General features: G+C 33.7%; 2 protein-coding genes across 2 annotated transcripts in view; one reads left to right on the top strand and one right to left on the bottom strand.

The window, feature by feature from the left end:
• The window catches only part of LOC111055014 (loricrin-like), a 43,653-nt gene extending 42,681 nt beyond the window's left edge, over positions 1-972 (top strand). Inside the window, exon 4 of the mRNA XM_039433615.1 lies at positions 607-972. Within this exon, the coding sequence (XP_039289549.1) occupies positions 607-617 (11 nt within the window). The 3' untranslated portion in view covers positions 618-972. The remainder of the gene's footprint in view (positions 1-606) is intronic.
• Positions 968-21,056, bottom strand: LOC111055013. Its single transcript, XM_039433617.1, has 6 exons — positions 20,726-21,056; positions 19,903-19,993; positions 9,666-9,822; positions 7,815-7,900; positions 3,802-3,928; positions 968-2,328 (listed from the first exon to the last, which is right to left on the bottom strand). Exons 2-6 carry the CDS (start codon positions 19,987-19,989, stop codon positions 2,231-2,233), a joined length of 555 nt encoding a protein of 184 aa, XP_039289551.1. The 5' UTR covers positions 19,990-19,993; positions 20,726-21,056; the 3' UTR covers positions 968-2,230.
• Positions 21,057-26,027: the final 4,971 nt, after the last annotated feature.

Below are 26,027 nucleotides of genomic sequence, written 5' to 3'. Positions count from 1 at the left end.
TTTACGGAATAAAATATATTTAAAACAGAATAATCTTTCCAGTTTCTAGTAATAATTTTCTATTAGTTAGCAAACTTCTAGGATTAATTACTATAATTTAGATTATCAGTACATGTTGTTACATATAGAGCTTCATCCATGGTTAATATTTTAATAATAATTACAAGTTGTTACAGAGCTTAATCTCTAGTTAGTAATTTGAACAATCTTCATGAAGATTGTTCAAATTACTAACTAGAGATTAAGCTCTGTAACAACTTGTAATTATTATTAAAAATATTAACCATGGATGAAGCTCTATATGTAACAACATGTACTGATAATCTAAATTATAGTAATTAATCCTAGAAGTTTGCTAACTAATAGAAAATTATTACTAGAAACTGGAACGATTTTTCTGTTTTAAAATATATTTTATTCCGTAAAAAATTGATAAATTACGCTGAATGTGTTCTAGTAAGGGTGATAACTAAACTTTGTGAGAAATTTGTATTGTACTATAAAATAACATTAACAAGGTAACAATCTGAACTAATCTTTAACAATTTGACAAACTAACGAGAATTGAGTCCGCAGTACTCTTCACATTTAAATTGTCTTTTTCAGGTTATTACTGAAAGAAATATCAATGAAGAGGAGCTCAAAAATGGATTTATTGGCTATCAAATGCGTTAAACACTTCTCAAGTGATGAAAACCCAAAGAACTTCTATGTTTTCTGCAAAAAGCATGATATCAGTTTGGTATTAGCCTACCGTATGTGATTACTCATTAATTGTGAGTTAGCTTTGCAGATTGAGTGTTAGATCAGTATTATTTGACGTACAGTCACAAAATGTTATTAATTTATAATAAATTATTGACAAACTCAATGGAGCAGCAAAGCCCATTTGCTCTGCTCTTGTTGTAAATACTTGTAAAATGTTGTTGATATTATGTTGTTAATATGTTTGTAATAAATATATAAGTACGATGTTTTTGTAACTTTTATTGAGAACATCCTATTTCATCAAGATTTAGTCTTTCACATTAACAGAAACCATGACAGAATCTAGAATATTCTTATACAATATTTTAACTCAAAGAAGTACAGTAGAGCGATTTCCTTCTACTTTCCAATGATTTTTCAAGTACCTACAAACTAAATATTTCAAAATCAAGTAGTATAATAAACTAGAATGATAATGAGAAAAGTACCTAACTTAATGAAAATAAAAGACTAACTGGAAATCAGAGAAAACTTCTATAATATATAATTCTATAAACAATAATAATATTAGATAAGATATACCGTACAGGAAAAAATTGAATCAGCTATCCAGGATTCTACTATAGAAGGCGGTGGTAACAGAAAATTGGCAACTATGTCGTCCTATATAATTTCAATGACTTTATAACGTGAATCTGACGTCTATATAATATCAGAGAAAACTTCTATAATTTCTATAGAACAATATATATCAGTTTCATTTCATAAAACTTCTGCTGTATTCTGTGTTAATATGTATTCCATGTTAACACGTTGATGTAAAGGCTAACTTGGTTGACTACTCTGTTATAGATCTTGAAACATAAATATCAAACTTGTAAAAATTATAAGGCAAAATTATATAGAACCGCGAAAATGATTCAGAAACGTAAAAATTATTAGGCGATATGCAATAGCCTCAAAAAGCTACAGATACATACTATATCAAGATATTACTATATAATTACCGTATTTGATATATTAACTGTACACCAGGGTAGCTTCACTAATTGTCTTTTTTCTTTAGGGCTAATTTTAATATAAATAAAAATATTAATCTGAGTACCCTTATAAATTATTTTGTCACGACATGTTTTGGCTAATTGGCTACTAGTTTGTTATAACTTATATCAGAGAAAACTTTTATAATGCTGTATTCTGTGCTTACTTACATGAAATAAATATGAAAACTTGTATGAAATAAAAATACGCATATCTTTATTGGCTGAGCATAAAACGTTCGACAAATAATTTATAAGTGTACTCAGATAATTATTTTTATTTATAGCTTCATAGTGAAACTATCCATTTGAACTATTTGCTAGTGCACTATATAGAACAAATTAGTACTGTAATGAAATAGTAAAATAGTAAATAATAAAAGAAGCAGTATGCGTCACACAATTAACTTGGAATCTGAGATTTGTGAGAAAATTAATTAAAATTAACTTGGAATTGATTTTTCGAGTCAATTTTGTTTTTTTCAGTTGTCATAAGCAGGCAGTGGAGCGGCAATGATACGTCCTTGCTTCATTGTCTGATGATAGCTGTTCACAAGAAGCAGGCAATAGACGTTGATGTCTGAAATGATCATGACAAAGTTTTGAATAATGATGAAATCCGAATTAATCAAAGTTGATAAAAATCAATACAATTATAAAAAATATATATATTGAATAAAAACAGTACGGTATCAATAGAAATAAGCAATATTCACTTTTCTTTAGAAATTGTGCTTAAAAGCGTAAATGGCTTTTTGAAGAGTTGAATCTAGTTGCGTTATCTTTAATTTACTATGTAAATGCGTTATGTATAAGAAAAAGAAAATGAGCAAATTTTCAAATGGCCATAGCTCCTGAATGGTACCATACCAAATATCGCAAATCTGATTCCATATAAGGTCACGAAGCTTGAGCAATTTTTATTTTTCAGAAAAAATAAGAAAACCATGGATTAACAACTATCATGCGTTTTGAAACAGTAAAAAAAAGTATCTCAGGTTTAGCTGAAATTTGCTCCATAGATAAAGATTGACCTGAGAAATATCGGAGCCAAATTTGGCACCCCCAGCTACTATACAAAGTTAGTTATGATGCAGCAGTGAAGGAAGAATTTGCTAATTTTCAAATGGCCATATCTCCTGAAAGGTACCGAATTTTGCAAATTTGATTCCAGATTCGTGTTTCCCGCATCAGAGAGCATAAGGTCACGAAGTTTGAGCGATTTTTATTTTTCACAAAAAAATGAGAAAGCCATGGACTAATAATGCTTTAATACTAATGTAATAATGTTTTGAAACAGTAAAAAGAGTATCTCAGATACAAATAACCAAATTTATTTTGTTTGTTCACATTCCTTTTTTAAATAAATTTTATTTGTATCTCTTCAAAAATAGCTTGATTCTCCTAGGAACAGGAAATTGGAGCTTGATTCAACAGTATCAACCAACATCATTATTCTACTAACTTAATTAAATTAGTTAAGCCCACATAATCAATTGATCCTTGGAAACTTGATCAGTAAGTATTTGTAGTAAATTTTATTAAATAAATTTCTCATTCATTTGATTGTACAATAATAATGGAAATGAGAAGGCCATGGCAACTTTAAAACTCCTTTAACAATTGTTAATATTTGGTGCAATGATACTTCAATATAATGCTCTAATCTATTTATTTATCAGCCTACATCAATAGCAAAAATTACAACATATTATGAAGGCACTTTTTCTATGTATTTCACACGACATGCAGTCAAATATATGTTTTATATTTGACTGCATGTCGTGTGAAATACATAGAAAAAAGTTGTTAATACATCGCAGCTCGGAATGGATCAAGAAACCATATCACCTATTATAATAAAAGCTTACAGCTTCATGTAAAAACAAGCCTCATTGATTGGTTACACATACAGAACTGAATTAATTATAAGAAAAGAATAACAATAAAATAGTCAGGAACAAATATTATAAATGAAAAATAAAACAAGACAAGATAAAATAAAATAGAATGGATGAAAAATAAGAAGAAAGTAGGAGTCAAGTCAACTCACTTAGAATTCCCAGTCTTAAGACGGGATTGTATGGCTCTGCAATGACCGACGAAAGTAGAGTGATCAGATCAACGGCAATTACAACCATTAAGGCAACAATCCAAGCATTTATGAATTTGGGACGATTCTGAAAAAAACATAAATTTTGAAATAAATCAAATTGAATTGATGGTATAATATTTCCCATAAAAAGATACACTTTGAATTATAACGCTTTAAATTTATTTTTCTATTTATTTATATATAAAAATACGCTTTAAATAAATTTTGCTACCTATATTTGGGAAAATACATTCTGTGCGTGGAATACTGCAGCTGTTTGTTATATTCCTGTTTAATTGCGTTCAAATTGTCAAATTGCTAGCAATTTTGAAATGCTCTCATAAATTTAGACATTATAAGGGGTGATTATGTAATTTGAACAAATAAGCTACCTACTTATCTAATTTACTCCTTCCAAATCACTTAACCGGTATTATAGTATATAAAATAACCTGTAGGCTATAGTATACAATGATTATGGTATATAACTGATATTATACAGATGGAATTGATAGAGAATGCATTTATTCAAATGCTAAATAATATATAATTATTATTTAACGAAAATCCTAAAAAAATGCTGTTAATAACCCCGAAGACTTCTTCTACTGCAGACATTGACAACAGGGTTAACAGCTAGATGGAAATTCGATGAGAACTATTATCCAAAAATTATTGCCAGCCAAGGAATCGAACCCGGTACCTCCCAATTGCTAGTCAGGAATGCTTACCCTTTCACCAAACTGACAATCTCTGGATAGTCATTTTTATACGAAGCCATAGCGGCCAACCAGTTACAGATGGAATTAATAGAGAATGCATTTATTCAAATGCTAAATAATATATAATTATTATTTAACGAAAATCCTAAATAAATGCTGTGAATCACCCCGAAGACTTCTGCTACTGCAGACATGACAACAGGGTTAACAGCTAGATGGAAATTCGATGAGAACTATTATCCAAAAATTAATTCCATCTGTAACTGGTTGGCCGCTATAGCTTCGTATAAAATGAGCGCTGCTATCCAGAGATTGTCAGTTTGGTGTAAGGGTAAGCATTCCTGACTAGCAATTGGGAGGTACCGGGTTCGATTCCCGGGCTGGCAACTAATTTTTGGATAATAGCTCTCATCGAATTTCCATCTAGCTGTTAACCCTGTTGTCAATGTCCGCAGTAGCAGAAGTCTTCGGGGTGATTCACAGCATTTATTTAGGATTTTTGTTAAATAATAATTATACTGATATTATAGTACATATAGTTATTGTAGTTATTATAGTTATTATAGTTATTATAGTTATTCACAGATTTTTTTAGAATTTCAGACATACTTGGACATAAATTACCTTCATAACACGAAGCATAGAAAAAAGATAGCTTGAGAAGATATCCAATGGTATAGGTGGTTTATGTTCCAATTTTCAAGCTGATTTTTGTTAATTGGAGCCGATTACTGTCGACTTCTGTCTATTATTACTGCTTTGGACGGGTGAGAATGTAAGAACGGCACAGCACACAGTATGAGAGACTACCAGCGTCACATAGCTTCATGAAAATGAACCACCTAGGACTATCGACTTGAGTTAACATTGAAATTTGAAACATATTGCCCTATACCATGAGATATCTTCTTATGCTATATTTTTTCTATGCATGAAGTAAGCTTACTTGGTCCATGAAAGGATCTCTTGCAATAGAAATTCTGTCAGCCCAATGAATATAAATGGTAAAAGTTTTTGTTTAGGCCTAGTTGAGAAGTTGATATTGTGGTAATTATTCATATTAAATAAAAGACTGAGAAATTGTCAAAAACCACAGATTTTATTGATAGTTAGAAAAACTGGTTTCGGTTGTTACACTATTGTCAATCTCTGATAAACTATCAATAAATCTGTGGTTTTTGACAATTTCTTAGTCTTTTTATTTAATATGGTAACAAAAATTGTGAAAAACGTTCTAACTCTCAATAAAATCTGTGGTTCTTGACAATTTCTCAGTCTTTTTATTTAAGGCTGTACAAAGGCTAAAAATAAAGTTTTTTGATTTGTATATCATCAAGCTATCAAAATGAAAAAGTTTTTTCAGGAAAACATTTTTTTCTGATCATTACTTTTTGAGATATGAGCGCCTAAAGTTAGACAGTGGGACAGAACATTTCAAATTGGGTAAGAGATAAATCCATGAGATTTAGAGGATAGATTCTTCATGGTATTGTTGATCTAGTAAAACAAAAATTTTCTGAAAATAGCATTTTTTAAGATAGATATTCAATTTACTAAAAACAACCAAAAATAACTCTTAGTTGAGTTATTTTTGGTAAATTTAATAACTTATCCAAAAATTGATATTAAAAAAAATTGTATAATAGATCAACAATACCATGAAGAATCCATCCTCTAAATCTCATGGATTTATATCGTACCGAATTTGAAATGCTCTGTCCCAAAAATTCAAACTTCAGTCGCTCATATCTCAAAAAGTAATGATCGGAAAAAAATGTATTCCTGATGAGGAAACTTTTTCATTTTGATAGCTCGATGATATATACAAATCGAAAAACTTTGAAAAATATCACTAGTGGAAAGTTTATTTTTAGCCTTTGCACAGCCTTAATATGACTACATTGTAAAAACGTGATAGGCTATACCGGTTTATTAATAATACACAGAGTTTTATTGTTAGAGGGAGTTCCTTACGAAAAGGTATCAACTATAGTGAGGTCCACGTTTTAATATCAGTGAAGAAAGAAAGGAGAACAGCGCTGCCGATTCTCTGCCTTGCTACTGCCTTCTATAGAGGATAGCTGATTCCACTGTGGTATATCTAATGAAATATCAACTCGTTGTTGGTTATCCATCTTGTTTTCACTATTATTATTGAATGAATGAAGTTTTATTCTAGTTTAATAAGCTTAATACAAGAAATATGTGAAATACTTGCATATCAAAAACAAATAAACAAGTTTATAAAATACAGAATTTAAGAATATACAGATTATTACTATCCTATTTCATGAAAATTGAAAATGGAAAAACACTCACATTCTTTGGTGTGGCGACGACCGTTTCGTGCTGGTGTTGCACATTCTCAAGCCAAACAGAAACTGAAGTATTTAAGGTTATGAGGGTGAGATTTGGTCCCCACCCTTATAACCTTAAATACTTTAGTTTCTGTTTGGCTTGAAAATGTGCAACACCAGCACGAAACGGTCGTCGCCACACCAAAATATGTGAGTGTTTTTTTCATTTTCAAGTTTCTTGAAATAGGGTAGAATATTAACTGTTCATTCTAGTTAATAATAATCAATTATATTTTATTCGACAAGAAAATATATTTGTCAATTATCAGCAAGTAATACATTTTTATATATTCTGTTGAATAATTATATCTCCACATTGTTAAAAACCGATCAGGCAACGTTGCAGAGCTAGAAGAGGATTGCGCACTATTTGCTATGTTGAATGATAAACAAGGATAGCACACCAATGCTAATCAAATACTGATATTATAACGTGGACCGCTTACTATCACTACCTCCGTAAACAAAGCCATAGTGCATTCGTGTGACGTCAGAACAGGTAGGGCTCCTAGACCAATAGAAACTATAGCTGATATAGATCAGCTGAAATCAAAGAATTTTTATTGATGTAGGAGCCCTACCTGTGCTGACGTCACACGAATGCACTACGGCTTTATTTACGGAGGTGGTGTTACTATAGGTATAGACTAATATATATTTCAGCTGTCAATGTCCCTCACAACTGTCGTACTTCATCCAGGACCACAAACTAACGTGTCCAATTTATAACACAAGGGTGACATGGCTAAACAGTTTTAGGCATATGTGTGGAAGCAATCTTGGGACGTCTAGAGGGTTTGCTTTATTTGGCAAATTTATAACAAATTATAAAATGTATAAAACTTTATTAGACTGCTAGGTGAGAAAAATTATATTGTCTAAATAAACTCACATTGTAAACTCCAACCAGCAAGAGAGAATTGAGTATACTTGAAATCATCAGGGAGGTGGCGATGAAAAGTGTTAGAGGCTTCACAACTGAAAATAAATTAAAACTTAAAAGCATTTATCAAGAACAAGAAATAATAAAAAATACACATAAGATAATGATGTATGATAGATTATGTCGAGACTGCCATTGAGTTCATTACCTATATATGTGAAATAAGGACAAATAATTGAAAAATAAAAAATACCAACTATGAATATTAATAAAACAATATTGAAACTTGAATTACCCTTTATTTAAAATATTACAACGATATGGAGATTTCAAGCTCCAATATTGTTTTATTAATTTATAAAAGTAGCCCATCCAAGTGAAGTGTTTTTACCAACTATGAATATGAAATATATAAAAAATATTAACAACTACCATAATTATACTATTTAGGCTACTAACAAAATGTTTCATACAGGTACCTAAAGTAGGCTACTTTAAATAGGTACCTTCAAAATTGACTTCACCTTACAACGTTCTATAACTACCTATCTGTTAATCAAAGTTGATAGAAGTTTTTCTAAATATTGCTATTCTTTTCTTGCTCGTTTCGATTAATGAACTAGTAGGATATATTAGTACATGGAAAAGTAATCTCATATTATACTTTTTATATGCCTACTATATTTTTTCAATGGGGAAACTTGATAGATTCTTAATTGAACTAGCCCAACTAATACTTTTCTCTGATTTTCAATTTTTGATTGATTTAAACACTTAAAATTATCTTCGAGTCTATAGTGTGGTCCACGTTAAAATGGCAGTGGAAAATGATAGGATACGTTGCCGTTTCTCGGCCTTGTAACTGCCTTCTATAGAGGATAGCTGATACCAGGATATCTTATTCACATGTTCATAATTGATTAAAATAGTCAATACAATTTAATTTGTCAAGAATTTTTTTTTTAATCATCTAATAATAGATTTCCATGAATGAGATAAAAATTTTATTTTATTTAATACTTTTTTGGATTTATTCTATTTTTACATTGTTGAAAAACGATCTGGAAACGTTGTAGAGGTAGAAGAGGATAGATTATCTGTTTTGTCAAAAGATAGATAAGGATAACAACACAATGCTAAGTAAATAGGCCTACTGCCATTATAACGTGGACCTCACTTATAGTCGTGTCATACAGAACAGAAAAGGGTAGGATAGGGAAGCTACCTACTCTAGTTAGTTAAATCAATTGAATGATTCCAGAATAGTAATATTTAATATAGGCTATTTATATAATAATAATAAAATAGTTTAATAATATAGCTCTCTGTAAAAAAACAACTCAATTTTGCATTGCAGTAAAAGAACATTACATTACAGAAAAATATACCTATATAATATATATTATATATATACTATATAAAATATAACTATAACTACTGTAATCCAATGAAATATCCAAAAATAAATTTTGATCGAAAAAATAATCAACTTTTACAAAGGTACCGGTAGTAAGTAGTAAGTAGGCCTATAGTAATATTTTACAGTTATAAGTGCATAGTAAGTGCAATAAATATTGTGTTAGACTATTTAATTTTGATATTAATCCATATTTGCACTGGTTTTGAACACAATAAATCTACAATAAAGTGAAAAAAGCTACTCATTGAGTAGTATACCTTTATAAATATATATGAATCAATAATTGGGGAGGAAAAGTAGTTTTTGGCTGTGCTTTTTGGTCCTCCCCTAAATCAATAAATTCATTTATTTTACAAACGAACATGATACAAAATAATTTCAATGAATTGTGAGTTATTGAACCAATAAATGAAGTTTTGATAAATAAATATTTAACTTACAAGAGGGAGCAACAGTCCTTGTTTCAGTATAACATTGATCTCTCCCATAACATCGGGTTTCCTCGATCAAATCAATTCCAAAAATTACGCTGATTAAAATTGTATTGTTATCCAGGATCATGATGATAAGAATCCAAAGAATAAAAATACTGAGAACCTGCAATTGAATAATATTTTTCTGATTAATTCTCTAAAAACATAGACAAGATATATGCACTCAGTTATATTATAGATATTTAATAGTCATGTACGAGGATCATTTTCTAACCTCCGATCTTTCATAAATAAAATAATAATTCCTTCACTAGAAGTTACTTACACTTATGATTAATCTTCAACATGATAATGTTGATGGTCGAAGCATTTTTCATACCAGTGGACCAGACTGCCAATATCCTCTTCATAAAATGCTGTCGCCAAATGAGTTTTCATGACGTTGTTTTGGAGCTCATCGTTAGTTTGGAAGCACACATCCCTCAAAGTCATGTCTTGAGTTCTGGGAGAAGGTATAATAAGCTACTAGTGACCATGTTTGATTTTTTTGTTAATTGATTTATTGATTTATCAATGTCAATTTGAAAGATACATCAATATCGATCAGTTATGCCAGAGAATATTGTCTGAACAAAACAAGTTGAGACTATATCGGCCACTCGTTGAAATAAAGGCGTTGTCAGATTGTATAAAACTGCAATTTCTTCAGATTCCCAATCGGACCACATATTTGTATGACAAATATGGTTTATTGTAAAGTGTAAAGTTTTTAGCTCAAAAATTTCTAGATTCATTCAAAATTTAGACTTTTTGAATAATTATTAAGTTACTGTTCTAGATTTTTTGATTCTAGACTCTAATAGTATCTATTTGACTCAAAATTTGCTCGTTTATCTGAGTATTGAAGAGCGTAAATAAATTGTATTTTGAAAAGTGAAAGTGACATAACCAACATTTTGATTTGGACAGTGTAGTATAAATATTGTAAATGGGACAGTTTTGGGCATGAGCCTGTTGTGCCTTTCCTCATGTTAAGTATTTGTACACAATGTGATAAATAAATAAAATAAATAAATAATCCCCAATAATAAATATTCCTCAATATTTTATAGTGTTGAAAGAATGTTGCAGAGCTAGAAGAACCCCATTTACCCGTTAACAGAAACTCAAATGTGTTGATATAATTGAAAATGTAACCTAATTTTCTTTTAACATTTATTTTATCTTCAAAAGTGAAAGTGTTTCTCTGAATAAAATATTTATTTATACATTGATACATTGCTACAATATCATTCTCAACTATTGACAGATAATTCAATGAGCAAAGTACTAGATCAATCTGATTCCCTCATATCAGTGAACAAGTCCGGTACAGTGATAATATTATTCCCATAAGTTATAATGAGACTATTCAAGCTCACTAGGCTAGGCTGAGTGTGAATCGTCCCATTAGAACTTATTAGCATTATATTTTCACTTTGCCGGTCACGTTTACTGACACTGATATGTGAGAATCCACATATTCAACATTCTCTGCTGTACTTGAACTTACATTATATTTTAACATGCATTGAGAGTCGTGTCAGAGAAAATATACTAGTATATTAACCAAGAAGCGGTAGCGTCATTATTAGAATACCGTATAGTGATAAATTTACATATTAAAAGCTATAAATTATCCCTTACGAAACAAATAGAAATCAGTTTTCATGTATAATTACACGAACTTATTAGGCATATAATAATAGAGCATTATCATAATTGATTTGAGTATCAATAATTGAATCAATCTGTATATATATATATATATAATATATATATATATTATATATATATATATATATATATATATATATATAAAAGCGAAATGGCACTCACTCACTGACTGACTCACTCACTCGCAGAACTAAAAATCTACCGGACCAAAAACGTTCAAATTTGGTAGGTATGTTCAGTTGGCCCTTTGGAGGCGCACTAAATAAGAACGGATTTGGAAAAATGTCCAATGATACGCCCAAAATCTGCATTCTTCCAGCGTTTTTAGCGTTTTCTCAGTTTTATCGAGAACAAATGAACAGAAAATGTTCAAATTTAGTACAGAAGCTCCGCTAGGGTGTAATAATGTTGTGTTAGAAGGAATTTGCAATAACGTCCAAAATACGCCCAAAGTCTGCGTTTTTTGCGCTTTCTCAGCTTTATCGAGAACAAATGAACAGAGAATGTTCAAATTTTCTACAGAAGCTCAGCTGGGGTGTAATAATATTGTGTTAGAAGGAAATTGAAATAACGCCAAAGATACGCGAAAATTAGCGGTTTTTTGTGTTTTCTCAGTTCTTTCATCAAGTAGACAGAAAATGTTCTAATTTTGTACAGAGGTTTAGCTAGGGTCTAAAAATTTTGTGATGAGGTGACTTTAATATTTCATCAAAGATACGCCCAAAATCAGCGTCTTTCCAAAGTTTTTCTCAGCTTTTCTGCGTTTTCTCAGTACTTTGACTTTCTGATGGAATGAAGCATGCTCAAATGAAAAATGCAGGCGAGCGAAGCGAGCCCGCTGATCTGATTTTTGGACGATCCAGTCGGGGGTCCAGGCGGATATGGCGAGCGAAGCGAGCCTTACGGCTAGTATCTTTATACGATATGTAGGCCTATTTACAAAAGAATGATCGAAGTAGCGTCAGAAACGAAGATTCGCATAAGAAGATATCGCATGGTATAGGAGGGCGTTTATGTCACAAATTTCAATGTTAAGTAAAGCCGATAATACTAGATATTTTTCCATCCGTATAGCTATATGTGACGCTGATGGTCTCTCATACTGTGCCGTTCTCACACTCTCATCCGGCAAAAAAAGTGATGATGGATAGTAGTTGACAGTAATCAACTTGTTCTGAGCAAAGCTCAGGCTAGAGCTACCAGAGGACTGTAATTTACTATTTAAATAATCAAATACAAACAAGGGACAAAATTTAATCTTCAATTTGAGCCAGGTTATTTGTACAGTTAAACTCTGCATTAATGAACAATAAAAAAGAGCAAAAACTCACCAAATTTATTCCAATCTTGACTACTTGCCCTTCAAAGCCTTTATTAGGTGTTTTGGTCAGGTTCAGGGTGGGATGAAATCTGGGAAGATAGGTTCTTGCTTCCGGGCTGCCTTTTCGCATTCAACTTGCAGGCTATGCACTGTGTTTTTGAACAAAGCTCGAACTGGATTCTTTATAAATTCAAATCCGATTCAAATTAATTCAATTCAGTACTATTTACACTGTTATATTCATAATTCACACACATGACACTCAAACAATTATTTACAAGAAATTTCTGATCAAAATTACATGACAAACACAAATTCGGTCTTGCACAACAACAGGGCGACGAGACAAGACAGACAAAACTAGGATGACAAGGCCAAAGCAGCAGGACGGTCTGCGCTGGCGCAAACACAAGCCTACTATTGGCAGAACTGCAGTCTGGCATTCTGGTGCTATAATTCGAATTCAGGCCAGACCATACCCCCGCCTCTGAAAACTATTTTTCAGCCAAGTTACAAAACTGAAAAAACCAAGGAAGGGAAAAATCCAGACATGACAAAAAGAACAAAACACCAACACCAAAAAACAACACAAAAGAAAAAATGCAACAATCACGACAACTATTGAGTTAGGAGTGGATATAATTTTGTTACTGGTCTTTTATAAATACCAGTTTTTAGGCAAACACTCGCCACTCGAACCTCACTGTCACTTCCCGGAAACACTTGTTCAATGACACCCAGTGGCCACTGCAATGGAGGTGTGTTTGATTGCTCAACTACCACAACCGTTCCCACACTGATAGAAGTGGGTGATTTCAACCATTTTTTATGACTTTGAAGTTCGTGCAGGTACTCTCTTCTCCATCGGTTCCAGAACGATTGAATAAGTTGACTGATCAATTCATACCTGGTGAGACGATTCACAGGGACACTGTCCACGTCCCGCATGGGAAACGATTTCAATGGTGTTAGAGTCAAAAAGTGCGCTGGTGTTAAAGCCAGCGGTTCACGCGGATCCTCAATCAGTACACACAGCGGGCGGGAATTCAGGACACCTTCAATCTGCACCAATACAGTGTTCAGTTCCTCATAGGTGAGAAGTTGATTGCCAATTACTTGGAACAGATGCAACTTTACAGATTTGACATTTGCCTCCCACAGACCTCCAAAATGCGGCGAACCAGGGGGAATGAATTTCCAATCAATTCTGTGTTTGGCGAGTTGACTAGTCAATGTGGTTTGAAACTCGGACAAGTTTAAAAGTTGAGATATTTTTCGCAACTGTTCCTTGGCACCTACAAAATTAGTACCACAATCGGAATACATCACATGACAGGGTCCACGACGTGACAAAAAACGATGAAATGCAGCTAAAAACATGGGCGTTGATAGATCCAATACCAACTCAATATGTACCGCCTTTGTTGCCATACACACAAACAGACAAATGTAGGCTTTCAAAACACAAGGATTACGACGTCTCATCATAGTAATATGCAGAGGACCAGCATAATCCACACCACAATTTTCAAATGGTTTGCATTTTGACACTCGACAAGCAGGCAGGTCACCCATTTTCGGAATAATTGCATTATTACTAGGTCGAACACGGAAACAACGATTACACTTAAAGACACAAATATGAATAATAGAGCGAGCAGACAGTATCCAGAATTTCTGTCTGATCAAGGACAACAATAACGAAGGTACAGCATGACAATTATTCTTGTGATGATAATCAATTAACATCGATACGAAAGCATCAGATTTTGGTAAGATCATCTGATGACAAGTCTCAAATTCAAGTCCAGCATGAGACAAACGACCGCCGACGCGAATCACACCTCTATCAATGAATGGAGACAGGCGACGTAGGCGCATAGAACAATCTTCTCCCTTCTCTAATTGCACAAATTCAGATGAAAAATGTATCTTCTGTACCACTTTACATAGATACCTCTCAGCAACATCGAAATCTGATTCTTCTGATTGGGGTAAGATTCGTAAGAATTTGAGAACAAGAATTACAATTCTCAAAAGACGACCATAATCCGAACAACGACCAATCAATGAATGTACTGCATTGCTGTTACAATCAGGAGATTTTGTGACTGTCAACACTGATGGTTTTTTCGCCTCCGGTGGATCCACGATCTCTTCCATTTGAGTTCGGACGGGCCAATCACATTTGTCCTCTGCTATCCATGATGGACCTGAGAGCCACAACGGAAAGTTCACAAGCTCAACTGGTGATAAACCTCTAGACAAACAGTCAGCGGGATTTTCAATTCCGGCAACATGCATCCACTCCTGTATACAAGAATCCTGTATTTTTGTGACACGATTACCAACAAAAGTTTGCCATTTCGTGGATGGAGCATTAATCCAACACAAGGTGACTGTAGAATCAGAGAGTTTGACAATACGAGACACATGACAACGTTCACTAATAATAGTGACAACTGAATTCATGAGTTCTGCCAACAAGAGTGCCGCACACAACTCCAAACGAGGTATTGAAACAACTTTAGATGGTGCTACCTTGGACTTTGAACACAATAATACAACTCTTGGCTCCTCGCTCTCCTTCTGCGACTTCACATAGATAACTGCACCATAACCAGACAATGATGTGTCACAAAGACCAATCAAACTGATGTGAGAATCCTGAAACAAAGCAACGTGACGCGGAACTGCAAATTTCAACCATAGAGGCAACTCTTTTTGACAATTCTCCCAAAGAGTACATATAGACTCAGGCGGCTTCTCGTCCCAATCCACTCCTAATTTCCACAGTTTCTGGACAAGACACTTTAGAAATAATGTAAACGGTGACAAGAGACCAAGTGGATCATAGATACAAGCCATCACTGACAGAATAGAACGCTTAGTAGCGACGACCTCACCACTCTTGACTGAAAACTGAAACAGATCAGTACTAGGTTGCCAATTCAATCCCAAGATAGCCAAGGAGTTGTCTGCTTTGAAATCCTTGTACGAAAACGATTTCTCTTCCTCCGAGAATTTCTCCAACATTGATGGTGAATTTGAAGTCCACTTTGTGAGCGAGAAACCTCCTCCCTCAAACAGCTGCTTGGACTGACGATACAGCTCCGCGGCCTCTGACTCTGTGGCGACAGATGTGACTAAGTCGTCCATGAACATGTCTCTTGGTATTCTCGCCTTGGCTGCTGGATAACGATTTCCATCCTCCTCTACAAGCTGGTGGACGGTGCGAAGCGCCAAATATGGAGAGCTTGAAACACCAAAAACAACACAATTGAGCTGATAAATTTCGATTGGATCCTCTGGCGAAAATCTCCACAATACACGCTGATAACAACGGCAGGAATCCTCCACTAATATCTGTTGATACATTTGTTTAATGTCAGCAGTTAGTGTGATTGAGAACAAACAAAAATTAACTAACAAAACAAAAATGTCAGTCTGCAATTTGGGACCAGCATGAAGAACCTGGTTCAATGACAAACCAGATGATGCTCTGGAACCAGCATCAGATACAATTCGGATGGGCGTGGTAGTGCTGCTTGCTTTCACGATGGCATGATGCGGTATGTAGTAACCACCTCAGTCTGTATGATCTGCTACAAACGACATGTGACCCTGATGTAGGTAATCGATCAATATTTCATGATATGAAATACGAGTATTGCTGTGAAGCTCTAGTCGTCTCTCCAAAGTCAGCAGTCTGTGTTCAGCAACAGCATACGAATCTCCCAAGCTGCTGGGCGGTTCCGCAAATGACAAGGCAACAACAAAACGACCAGAATTCACACGATGTACAGACTTCCGAAAATTTACCTCACACTCCAACTCTTCCGGTTTCAGTTGACAGCTTGGTGCAGGGCACGATTCCAACTCCCAAAAACGTTCCACAAAACTATCCAACGATGGACTACTAACGAATGGACTACAGATGGCTGTAAAACAATTCGACACATTCATTGTTGAAGTGAGAATCGGCGCTCTCCCCATCAGAATGTGACCAAAGACACTATTAACAGTCATCAATTCATGCGATTCACCTGTACTAGGACTCCCACGTAGCAAGTGAGGAACTAACTCCGCACCAATGATGCCATCTATTCTACTAGGAAGGTAGAATTTGTCGTCAGCCAGTGTGAGATTTTCAAGATGATGAAGTTTGGATCTGTCGATTTCACAAGAAGGCAACTTGTCGATGACTTTATCTACCACTGTGGCATCCATCGAAATCTTGATGGTAGGATCCAACTTCAACTGAATCGACACTCAAGTACGACCTCGAACTTCACTAGTACCACCACCGAATCCACGAACAACGGTTTTCATGGGCTGGAATGGTAGTCTCAAACGCCGACACAGTTTGGCTGTAACAAAATGACACTGACTCCCGGTGTCAACCAAGAAACAAACATCACAAAGCTGATCATTACAATCTCGAACATGTGCAGTGACGGTCGACAACACAACGGACGAATTTTCTACATCATTGGATGTAGAACAACAACTAATAGGTGATGTGCCACCTGCCTTGGAGTTCGACGAGGATGCAACACCTTCATTGGAACTTGATCTGGAAAAGTGCAATAAAGAATGATGAGATTCTTGACATTGAGCACACTGAGTTTTACTACGACAATTTCTACTCAAATGATCCACATCAAGACAACGAAAACAACAAAACTTTCCTTTAATCAAACAATAATGATCCCAAGGAGTCATTTTCAAGAAACTTGCACAATCTACTAACCGATGACCCAGTTTTGAGCACTTCAGACAATTGGGATTTTTACTAGATGCATCTTTAGATGAATCATTAGATTGAACCACAAACACCTTTGATTTATTATCCTTTTTGTGCTTCATATTAAACGATTCAGTCTGTTTCTCATCAGAAGGAAGAGTCTTAATTTGCTTTTCAATGAACTTGACATAATCGGTATAAGTTGGCATAGCCTTGTCACGGACGGCCGATTCAAAATTTCTACAAGAACTTGGATCCAGCAATCTCAAGCCATGATAGAGGAATATCGAGTCTGACAAATCAATGAGTCGCAATCTCTTCAATGCATTGATTGAACTGCAAAACCCATCCAAAATCGCAATACAACCTGCCTTTGATTCTGATTTTATTGGACGAAATTCATAAAATTTGTTTGAAATAGGCATCGACTTGTGCCCGTGGATCGTTATAGCAGGCCAATAATGCCTGCCAAATTATTTAATAATTGTTAGCCAATGGTGGTAAATGACGACAAATATTTGCTGCTTGTCCAGTAAGTCTACTTTCAAGATATTGGACCTTCTGCTGATCGTTCAAATTCTTGTTGTCATGTACCAATGCCTTAAATAGTTCATAAAACACCGACCATTGAGTCTGGTTCCCATCAAATTTCGGAAGGTCGATTTTAGGCAGTACCATACCGACTCGGACACGACCGGCTGTGAACTAGCTGCTGTAGCTGCCGAAGATTGAGCAATAGCAACAGTCGCCTCTTTCTGTTTGAGAGTGTTAGCCGCTACTTCAATATACTGAAACAGATCTAGGTGTGAGTCATTGAATGCTACAACATGATCTTTATTCAACTCAAGTTCCAACTCATTAACCACTAATTCTGTCTTTTCATAATCCAAAATGGTCTGAGACACCCGAGGATACAAGATTGAAAATTGCTCAGCAACTTTTGGATTAGAGACATTTTTAGACAGGTCATAAATTCTTTGCAATCTGGCATACAATTGTTCCAGTTTAGCGCGATGCACCCTGATTTGTTTCTGTAATTTTTCCTCCATCTTGAACTCATACACAAAACAATTCAGCCCCGACAATACAAAACAACAGACAATAAAACAAGAATGAGTTCAAAAACTAGATGAAAGGAAGAATCACGACTAGTAAGTTATCAAAGTTAAACTTTGATTATCAATTCACAAGATAAGTTATTGCTGAGAACAAAACTATATGATTAGATAATGTTCTTCCAACAACTCACAAACAAACGATAACTTGTTGAAATGAACAAACAAAATCATGCTGGTGATTAACCTTCACTAACATGTATAAAAAATGGACAATACAAATTCCAACAAACAAACAAATTCCTGAAAAAAAGAGCACAATGAGCCCAGTTTTAGGAAATTATAATTTTAACTGAAATAAATTTAATTTCAGTCAAATACAAATTGACAAGAAACCTTGCTCTTAGAACAAGGCTACAACAAACTTAAGTTGAGCATGGATCAGACCATTCTCAACATGCCAACATTGGACAAATACGAAACTGCTTAAATCCAATGTGTGTGAATTAATCAACAAATTACAAATTTAAATTCATCCCGGCTCAGCAGGAACATAAAATGTTCTGAACAAAGCTCAGGCTAGAGCTACCAGAGGACCGTAATTTACTATTTAAATAATCAAATACAAACAAGGGGCAAAATTTAATCTTCAATTTGAGGCAGGTTATTTGTACAGTTCAACTTGCAGGCTATGCACTGTGTTTTGAACAAAGCTCAAACTGGATTCTTTATAAATTCAAATCCGATTCAAATTAATTCAATTCAGTACTATTTACGCTGTTATAATTATTCATAATTCACACACACGACACTCAAACAATTATTTACAAGAAATTTCTGATCGAAATTACATGACAAACACAAATTCGGTCTTGCACAACAATGGGGCGACGAGACAAGACAGACAAAACTAGGACGACAAGGCCAAAGCAGCAGGATGGTCTGCGCTGGCGCAAACACAAGCCTACTATTGGCAGAACTGCAGTCTGGCATTCTGGCGCTACAATTCGAATTCAGGCCAGACCACAACTTTTTAGTTAAAAAAAATCGACTTGGAACATAAAAGACCTGTACCATGGGATGTCTTCTCATACTAACTTTTCTCTATGATGGTGTACCGTACAATACCTCTACTATATTATTAAAAGGAAATTCACCATTTCTTTTTACACTTTTTTTATGTATTTGAACACGACATGCAGTCGATTATTAAGTAATTATTAAAAACTTTTACTTACTGACTGGAGTACTTTCAATCGGCTAGCGATCATTTTCAACAGTCATGTCGTGTTCAAATACATAAAACAGTGTGTTTATACAAAGCAGCTCAGAATGGATCAAGAAACCATCACCTTCATTTCTTTTTTAATAAAAGAATTGTAGAATAAAATCTTGAAAACTTACTAGTAAAATCCATCCAATAAGTTTAGTTGCACTCTTCAATGTGCATCCACAGAGGCTCTCTCCAAATTGAGGCAAACGTAGAGTCATTTTGCTAGAAAATTAAAAAATAAAATTGAAATCAATATCTGGAATAATATATTGTAAAAATCAATATAGATTGAGTGGAATATAACAATTCAAGATTAATGAGAATTTGAACTCTGGTCAATCACAATTTGAGAATGGAGAGAAACTAAAATTCAGTAGGCCTACTCTTATGAAAGAACAAGAATGTATTTTCCACTAGAAAAAATCAACTAATTTGAATGCTTGATTTAATTCCTCTATTTATTTCCTCTACAAATACAGAAATTTTGTGGTTCTTTTTAATCCTCAATATGATTGGAAATTCCTCTTGTAGTATAAATTAGAATCGATCAATTTTAAGAACGATAAATCAATGAAACAGTTATATATGAATTTTGCTTGTGAAACTCTATGGCTGTTTCTAAATTAATCGAATTGAAAAATATTCTTCTTGTAGTATAAATTAGAATGGATCAATTTTAATAACGATAAATCAATGAAACAGGTAGTATATGAATTTTGTTTGTGAAACTCTATGGCTGTTTTTAAATTAATCGAATATCAAATATTTTCTTAGTTTGTTAGAGTTCTAGGTACATTGGTTTGCACCATTACCACAAGCATGCCAAACTAATTTATTTTAATATATTCATCTCTATTACACCCATGAAATAAATACATAATCTGGAATTAATACATCATCTATGAAATACATAGGCCTACATTAAGCTTCAGAAAAATGACGGGTGGTACTTACAATCTTGATGCTAGAATCCAGTGGATAATATATTCCGCCTTGATAAATATTCAAATAAATAGCAATTCCAAACTGAGGCTATTCTGTAGGCCAATAATGCAGCACTCTCCACTTTACAACGCAAATAGGCAAGAAAACTTCATGGAAATAGTTCAAAGACCCACCGTTCCAGTAGGCCTATGAGAAAACCATTACATTTCAGCTCCCAATGCTGAGAGAGCTCCTATCTGATCACTCCGTTGCTTATTGGTATTCTTGCGTTGCATATGGGATTACTAGCAATCTATAATCTATTCTATAACTATAATAATAAAGGAGAGAATATTGGCTTTTACACTTAAGCCCCGCACTCACACATCGATTTTTGTTCGTACGATATTTTGCCGTCTTTATAAATTCTATTGGATTAAATAGATTATTTCAAACAGATGATGTTTGTCAAGTTTCGTTCAATCTAATAGAATTCATAAGGACGACAAAAATCGTACGACCAAATATCGGTGTGTGTGTAAGTAGCCGTACGGGATAGGAAATTCATAAATAGATGTCGCATCATCATGTCTGAGCTACTGAACTGATAGACTTAGGACATTTTGCTAGAAGATTCTTAATTTACCGAAGATGGTTGAAGGCTTATTTTAAATTTTTCAAGATTTCAATATGTCAAGCTTTTAATTAGATTCTTGCGGAGCAAGGGTTCTGCTAGTTATTTCATAAAATAGGCTTGACAAAAATAATATATTTCCAGATGATATTTCAACATGGGAAACCATAGTTGGCTAGGTATCTTCCTCTCTTTTTTTCTCTTCTTCAACACACTCAACTACAAAGCCCATGGCTTTTTACTTTCCTTGCCCTACTACCATAGGTAAGGAAAGTATTGCTTTCCAAAAAAATTAAGGTACCCTAATTTCAAGTTTTCTATACGTTTCAAGGTCCCCTGAGTCCAAAAACATGATTTTTGGGTGTGTGTGTGTGTGTGTGTGTGTGTGTGTGTGTGTGTATGTGTGTATGTCTGTGAACACGATAACTCCATTCCTAATCAACCGATTGACTTGAAATTTTAAACTTAAGGTCCTTATACCATGAGGATCCGACAATATGAAATTCAATAAAATTGAATTCAAAATGGCGGATAATTACTAAAAAACCATGTTATTCACGATTTTCTCGAAAACGGCTCTAACGATTTTCTTCAAATTTATACCATGGATAGCTATTTATAAGCCCTATCAACTGACATGAGTCTCATTTCTGGGAAAATTGCAGGAGCTCCGTTATATTCTTGAGAAAAATGGCGGATAATTACTAAAAAACCATGTTTTACACGATTTTCTCAAAAATAACTTGACCGATTTTTTTCAAATTCATACCCTGTAGCCTATAGTTATTTATCAGCTCTATCAACTGGCATGAGTCTCCGTTCTGGGAAACTGATGGGGGGTCCACCCCATCCTTGAGAAATGGACTTAGTAACCTCCTTCTCGTGCATGAGGTAGGTAGGTAGCGCAGTTCATAAAAAGAACAGATAGTCGAGATATTTCATCTGTAGAACAGCTTTTTTGACGACTTTAAAAAAATTACGACTAAAAAAAATAATCGAATTTCACAATTTAAACAAAGGAAAAAGTACTCTGAAAACAATTATATATACACATATACAGAAGTCTGATCGTAGTTTCAAATATGAGCAAGGAAAGTTGTGTGAGTGTACCACACCAGATTTTTATATTTGTAACATTTTATTGTATTTTATTTGTTTTGTAATTCTTTGTTATTTTATTTCGTCTTGTTTTGTGTGTTTTAATAAATTGAAAAAATTGAAAGATGAACAACTCTTTGAGATGCTCAGTTTGATTATAATCATAATCTATATTACAATAATAAAGGCACTGATAATGCTTTATCAAAAAACTTGTTAAAACTAACAATAATCAGTGTATTATCATCAGATATTATTGAGAAAAAAATTAGAAGTGAGTTTTCTAGTACAGGCTACGCTTCTCAAGACTAGTTTATATAGTGTGGTCCGCGTTATAAAGGCAGGGGAGAAAGATAGGAAGACAGCGTTGCCGATTATCTGGCTTGTCACTGCCTTCTATAGAGGATAGCTGATATACCGGTTTATCTAAAGTTATATCAACTGTTAATTAGGCCTATTGTTTAAAATAGTCAATCATATTTTATTTGTCAAGAAAATATATTTTGATTAATTAAATAATAATTTTTCCAATTGAGATAAAATATTTTGTTACGGTAATTAAATTTCTATATTTGTGAAAATTCATAATGAAAATGAAAATGATGGGTAACATGAATGAATCAAATCTGCAGAATTTACAGGGAAGTGGAAAATATGAGAGGTACAAGTGGGAGGATATTACGGCTAGCTGAGGGGTAATGATGTAGAATATAGAGGATTATGGATTAAAGGAACCCGGATTTTCGGTGGGGTTCTACCACTCTAGCACCTTGTGTTGTTGGGACGCTAGGACTGGTATTCTAGACCGGCAGCACGTCGGTCAAACTAGTAATTAAATGAGATTGATGAAATAAAGATTGGAGAAAATACAGCAAATAAAATAAATTAAAATGAGAATATCAATTTAACCTTCCGGTAGTCGCGCCCTACTAGAGGTGGCTATGGCCCTACTCAATCACACGAGCAGTCGCGTGTTGTATTTTTACAACATCCAATTTTCCAAGTGTTATGTACTCTGTTTACTGTCAAAACATGTTAATTAATTGTATAATTAATTTTCCGTCTACTTGGATTATTTTACGCCTATGAACATTTGGAAGAATACCATTTCATAGCACAATAAGGTACATCAAGCAAAGCCATCAATTCTGTGCTATTGGTTCGTTTACAGTCCCCGTATACAGTGTTTCCCTATCTTATGCACAGTGCGACTAAATGGCACCTGAAGACTGAACCAGATTGCTCGGTTGATACTGCAACTCAGTGGAGTGATGGGGGAAAGTTTTAGAATCCATAGATGACTCATTCACCGACACCACCCCATTCAATAGTTTTGTGCAGCAAAAAAACTGACACTGTTGTATTTTTCACAACAGCGCGACTGCCGGAAGGTTAAGTGAATAATAATGAATATGAAGAAGAGCATAGTCTTGGTTTGTTATTTATTTTGAAGATAATAAATATCTAGGGGTTCGCAGGACTCCTAACGATACCATGGAGTATAACACAAGTCAGCTCCATTATGGTCACATAATGAATGAGATGTTATAGGGATAAAGGAATTCATAAATGGTATATTTGGGATATTAGTTGTGGAATTTTGTTGTGATATGATTTGAGATTGAGATAATATACTCATTTTAGTAACCTGCTACTGTAAGATTGTGAAATGTTGAAATATATTTTTTCTGTATTTTTTATTCTAGTTTGTTTTAATTTTTAATATTAAGTTCTTAATTCTAAAACATTTGTAGGCCTATCATACTTTCGATGTGTAAATGAGTTTTGTTTTAGCGTTAATCTGTGAACCTCTCTGACTTGAATCATTATTTTATTAGTTTAATCATTTGTATCATACTTTCGATGTGTAAATGACCTTTGTTTTAGCGTTAACCTGTAAACCTCTCTGAGATGAATCGTTATTTGAATCATCTTGAGTTGAATCATTATTTTGATTCATTGTTTGAATCATGTGATGTATTCTAAATAAATGAATGAATAAATAATTAATAAGAAATTCATTATTCGGCTCATCCAGTTCCAGTATAGATCTCCAGCATTATAAATTTACACTCCAGCGTATCATTTATGGTCTTGCAACGTAAAGCGGCTTATTTTATACAGAGCAGTGCTGTCAACAGCTATTGATGTTGAACTGGTTTCAAGATTGAAAAATCTGCCACCAGCCATGAGAAAACTTGAGAAAATCGAGGAAATATCAATGACACGGCAAATTCAACAAAATAGGCATACAAACACTTCTCTTGTTTCTCTTACCAACGGCTTTTGCGCTGAATATAGAAGTTCTATAATCACTGGAATGTTATAGTTGATTTCACTTGTGACTGTCAGCATTGGTTAAATTGGAAGCAATGGTGTTATTTATATGGGGGAAGCTGACAATTTCATTTGATTTTCATTAGACATTGTTCAAGCAATAGTCATAACATGGTTGCACTTTATTGTTATTTTATTTATGATAGGCCCAACTTGTAGCCCATGGTGATTCATTATTATTATAGCAATAATGTCATCATAATATTATTGCAGTAATATCATTACAGTATCATAGTTACGCTCTTATCGTTGTCACTTGAACATGAGAGAATTTGATAAATTCATGGATTCCATGAAAAATGCAAATCTTCCATGTTTACAAAAATCCATGTTGTTTGATTCAAGGATTTCATGATAAATGCAAGTCTTCCATTTTTGCAGAAATCCATGATGTTCGATACATATAGATTTCAGGAAGAATGAAGATCTTCCATTTTTGCCAAAATTCATGATGTTTAATCCATGGATTTCATGAACATGTTGATTTAAACACGAATTCCTTACAATCACGATTAATAGAAAGAAAACTTAAAAAAATCATCACTAACAAAACTATAGACAAGATAGACTAATACTGAGATCTATATAGACTAAGACTGGTTACAGAAGGCAACCAGCAGTGAAGGATTGCCAACATGACGAAACTAAATTGAAAATTTTTACTGATATTCTTTGAATATTTGAAGTTGAAAATTCAATTTTGTATTCCATAAAATAGATGAATTTACAACTAAACCTCACTTTATCGATATTATTCTCATAATGGTAGTAAATTAACTTCAACTAGCATGAACGGGAATAAAGATGTCAGTTTGGCAGTGGCATTGTATGTTGTTAAAAATTAAAACATCGCATGTTTACGTCACGACGTCAAAGGGAGAAACCATGAAAAACCCTGAATTCTCATAAAACCAGAAAAATCTTGATGAATCTCACAAAATACAAAACTTTATCTCTGAAACTTACAACTAAAATCCCTATAAGCTCGGTAACCCGAAATGATAAAAGATGATACTTGGTCTTGATTTGAAGAAAAGAATCTCCTCTTTCATGTGAGGTAAATGAATTTCCTCAAGGAATTTCCTCATTTTCACAGTCTTGACAGTTTTTCGATAATAAACAGTAATGCAAGATGGATTTAAGGCAACTCAGCTTATAGAGCATGAAATTCTCTTTCATTTGAGATCAATCGCAAGATCATGTATTGAGCTCGTTTTAGACTCTTGAATAACAGTAAAATTGCTAAAAAATTATCATTTTTTT

The sequence above is a fragment of the Nilaparvata lugens genome, chromosome 7 (genome assembly GCF_014356525.2).
Source record: "Nilaparvata lugens isolate BPH chromosome 7, ASM1435652v1, whole genome shotgun sequence".
Lineage (NCBI taxonomy): Eukaryota > Metazoa > Arthropoda > Insecta > Hemiptera > Delphacidae > Nilaparvata > Nilaparvata lugens.
This window is presented reverse-complemented; position numbering and strand designations above follow the sequence as displayed.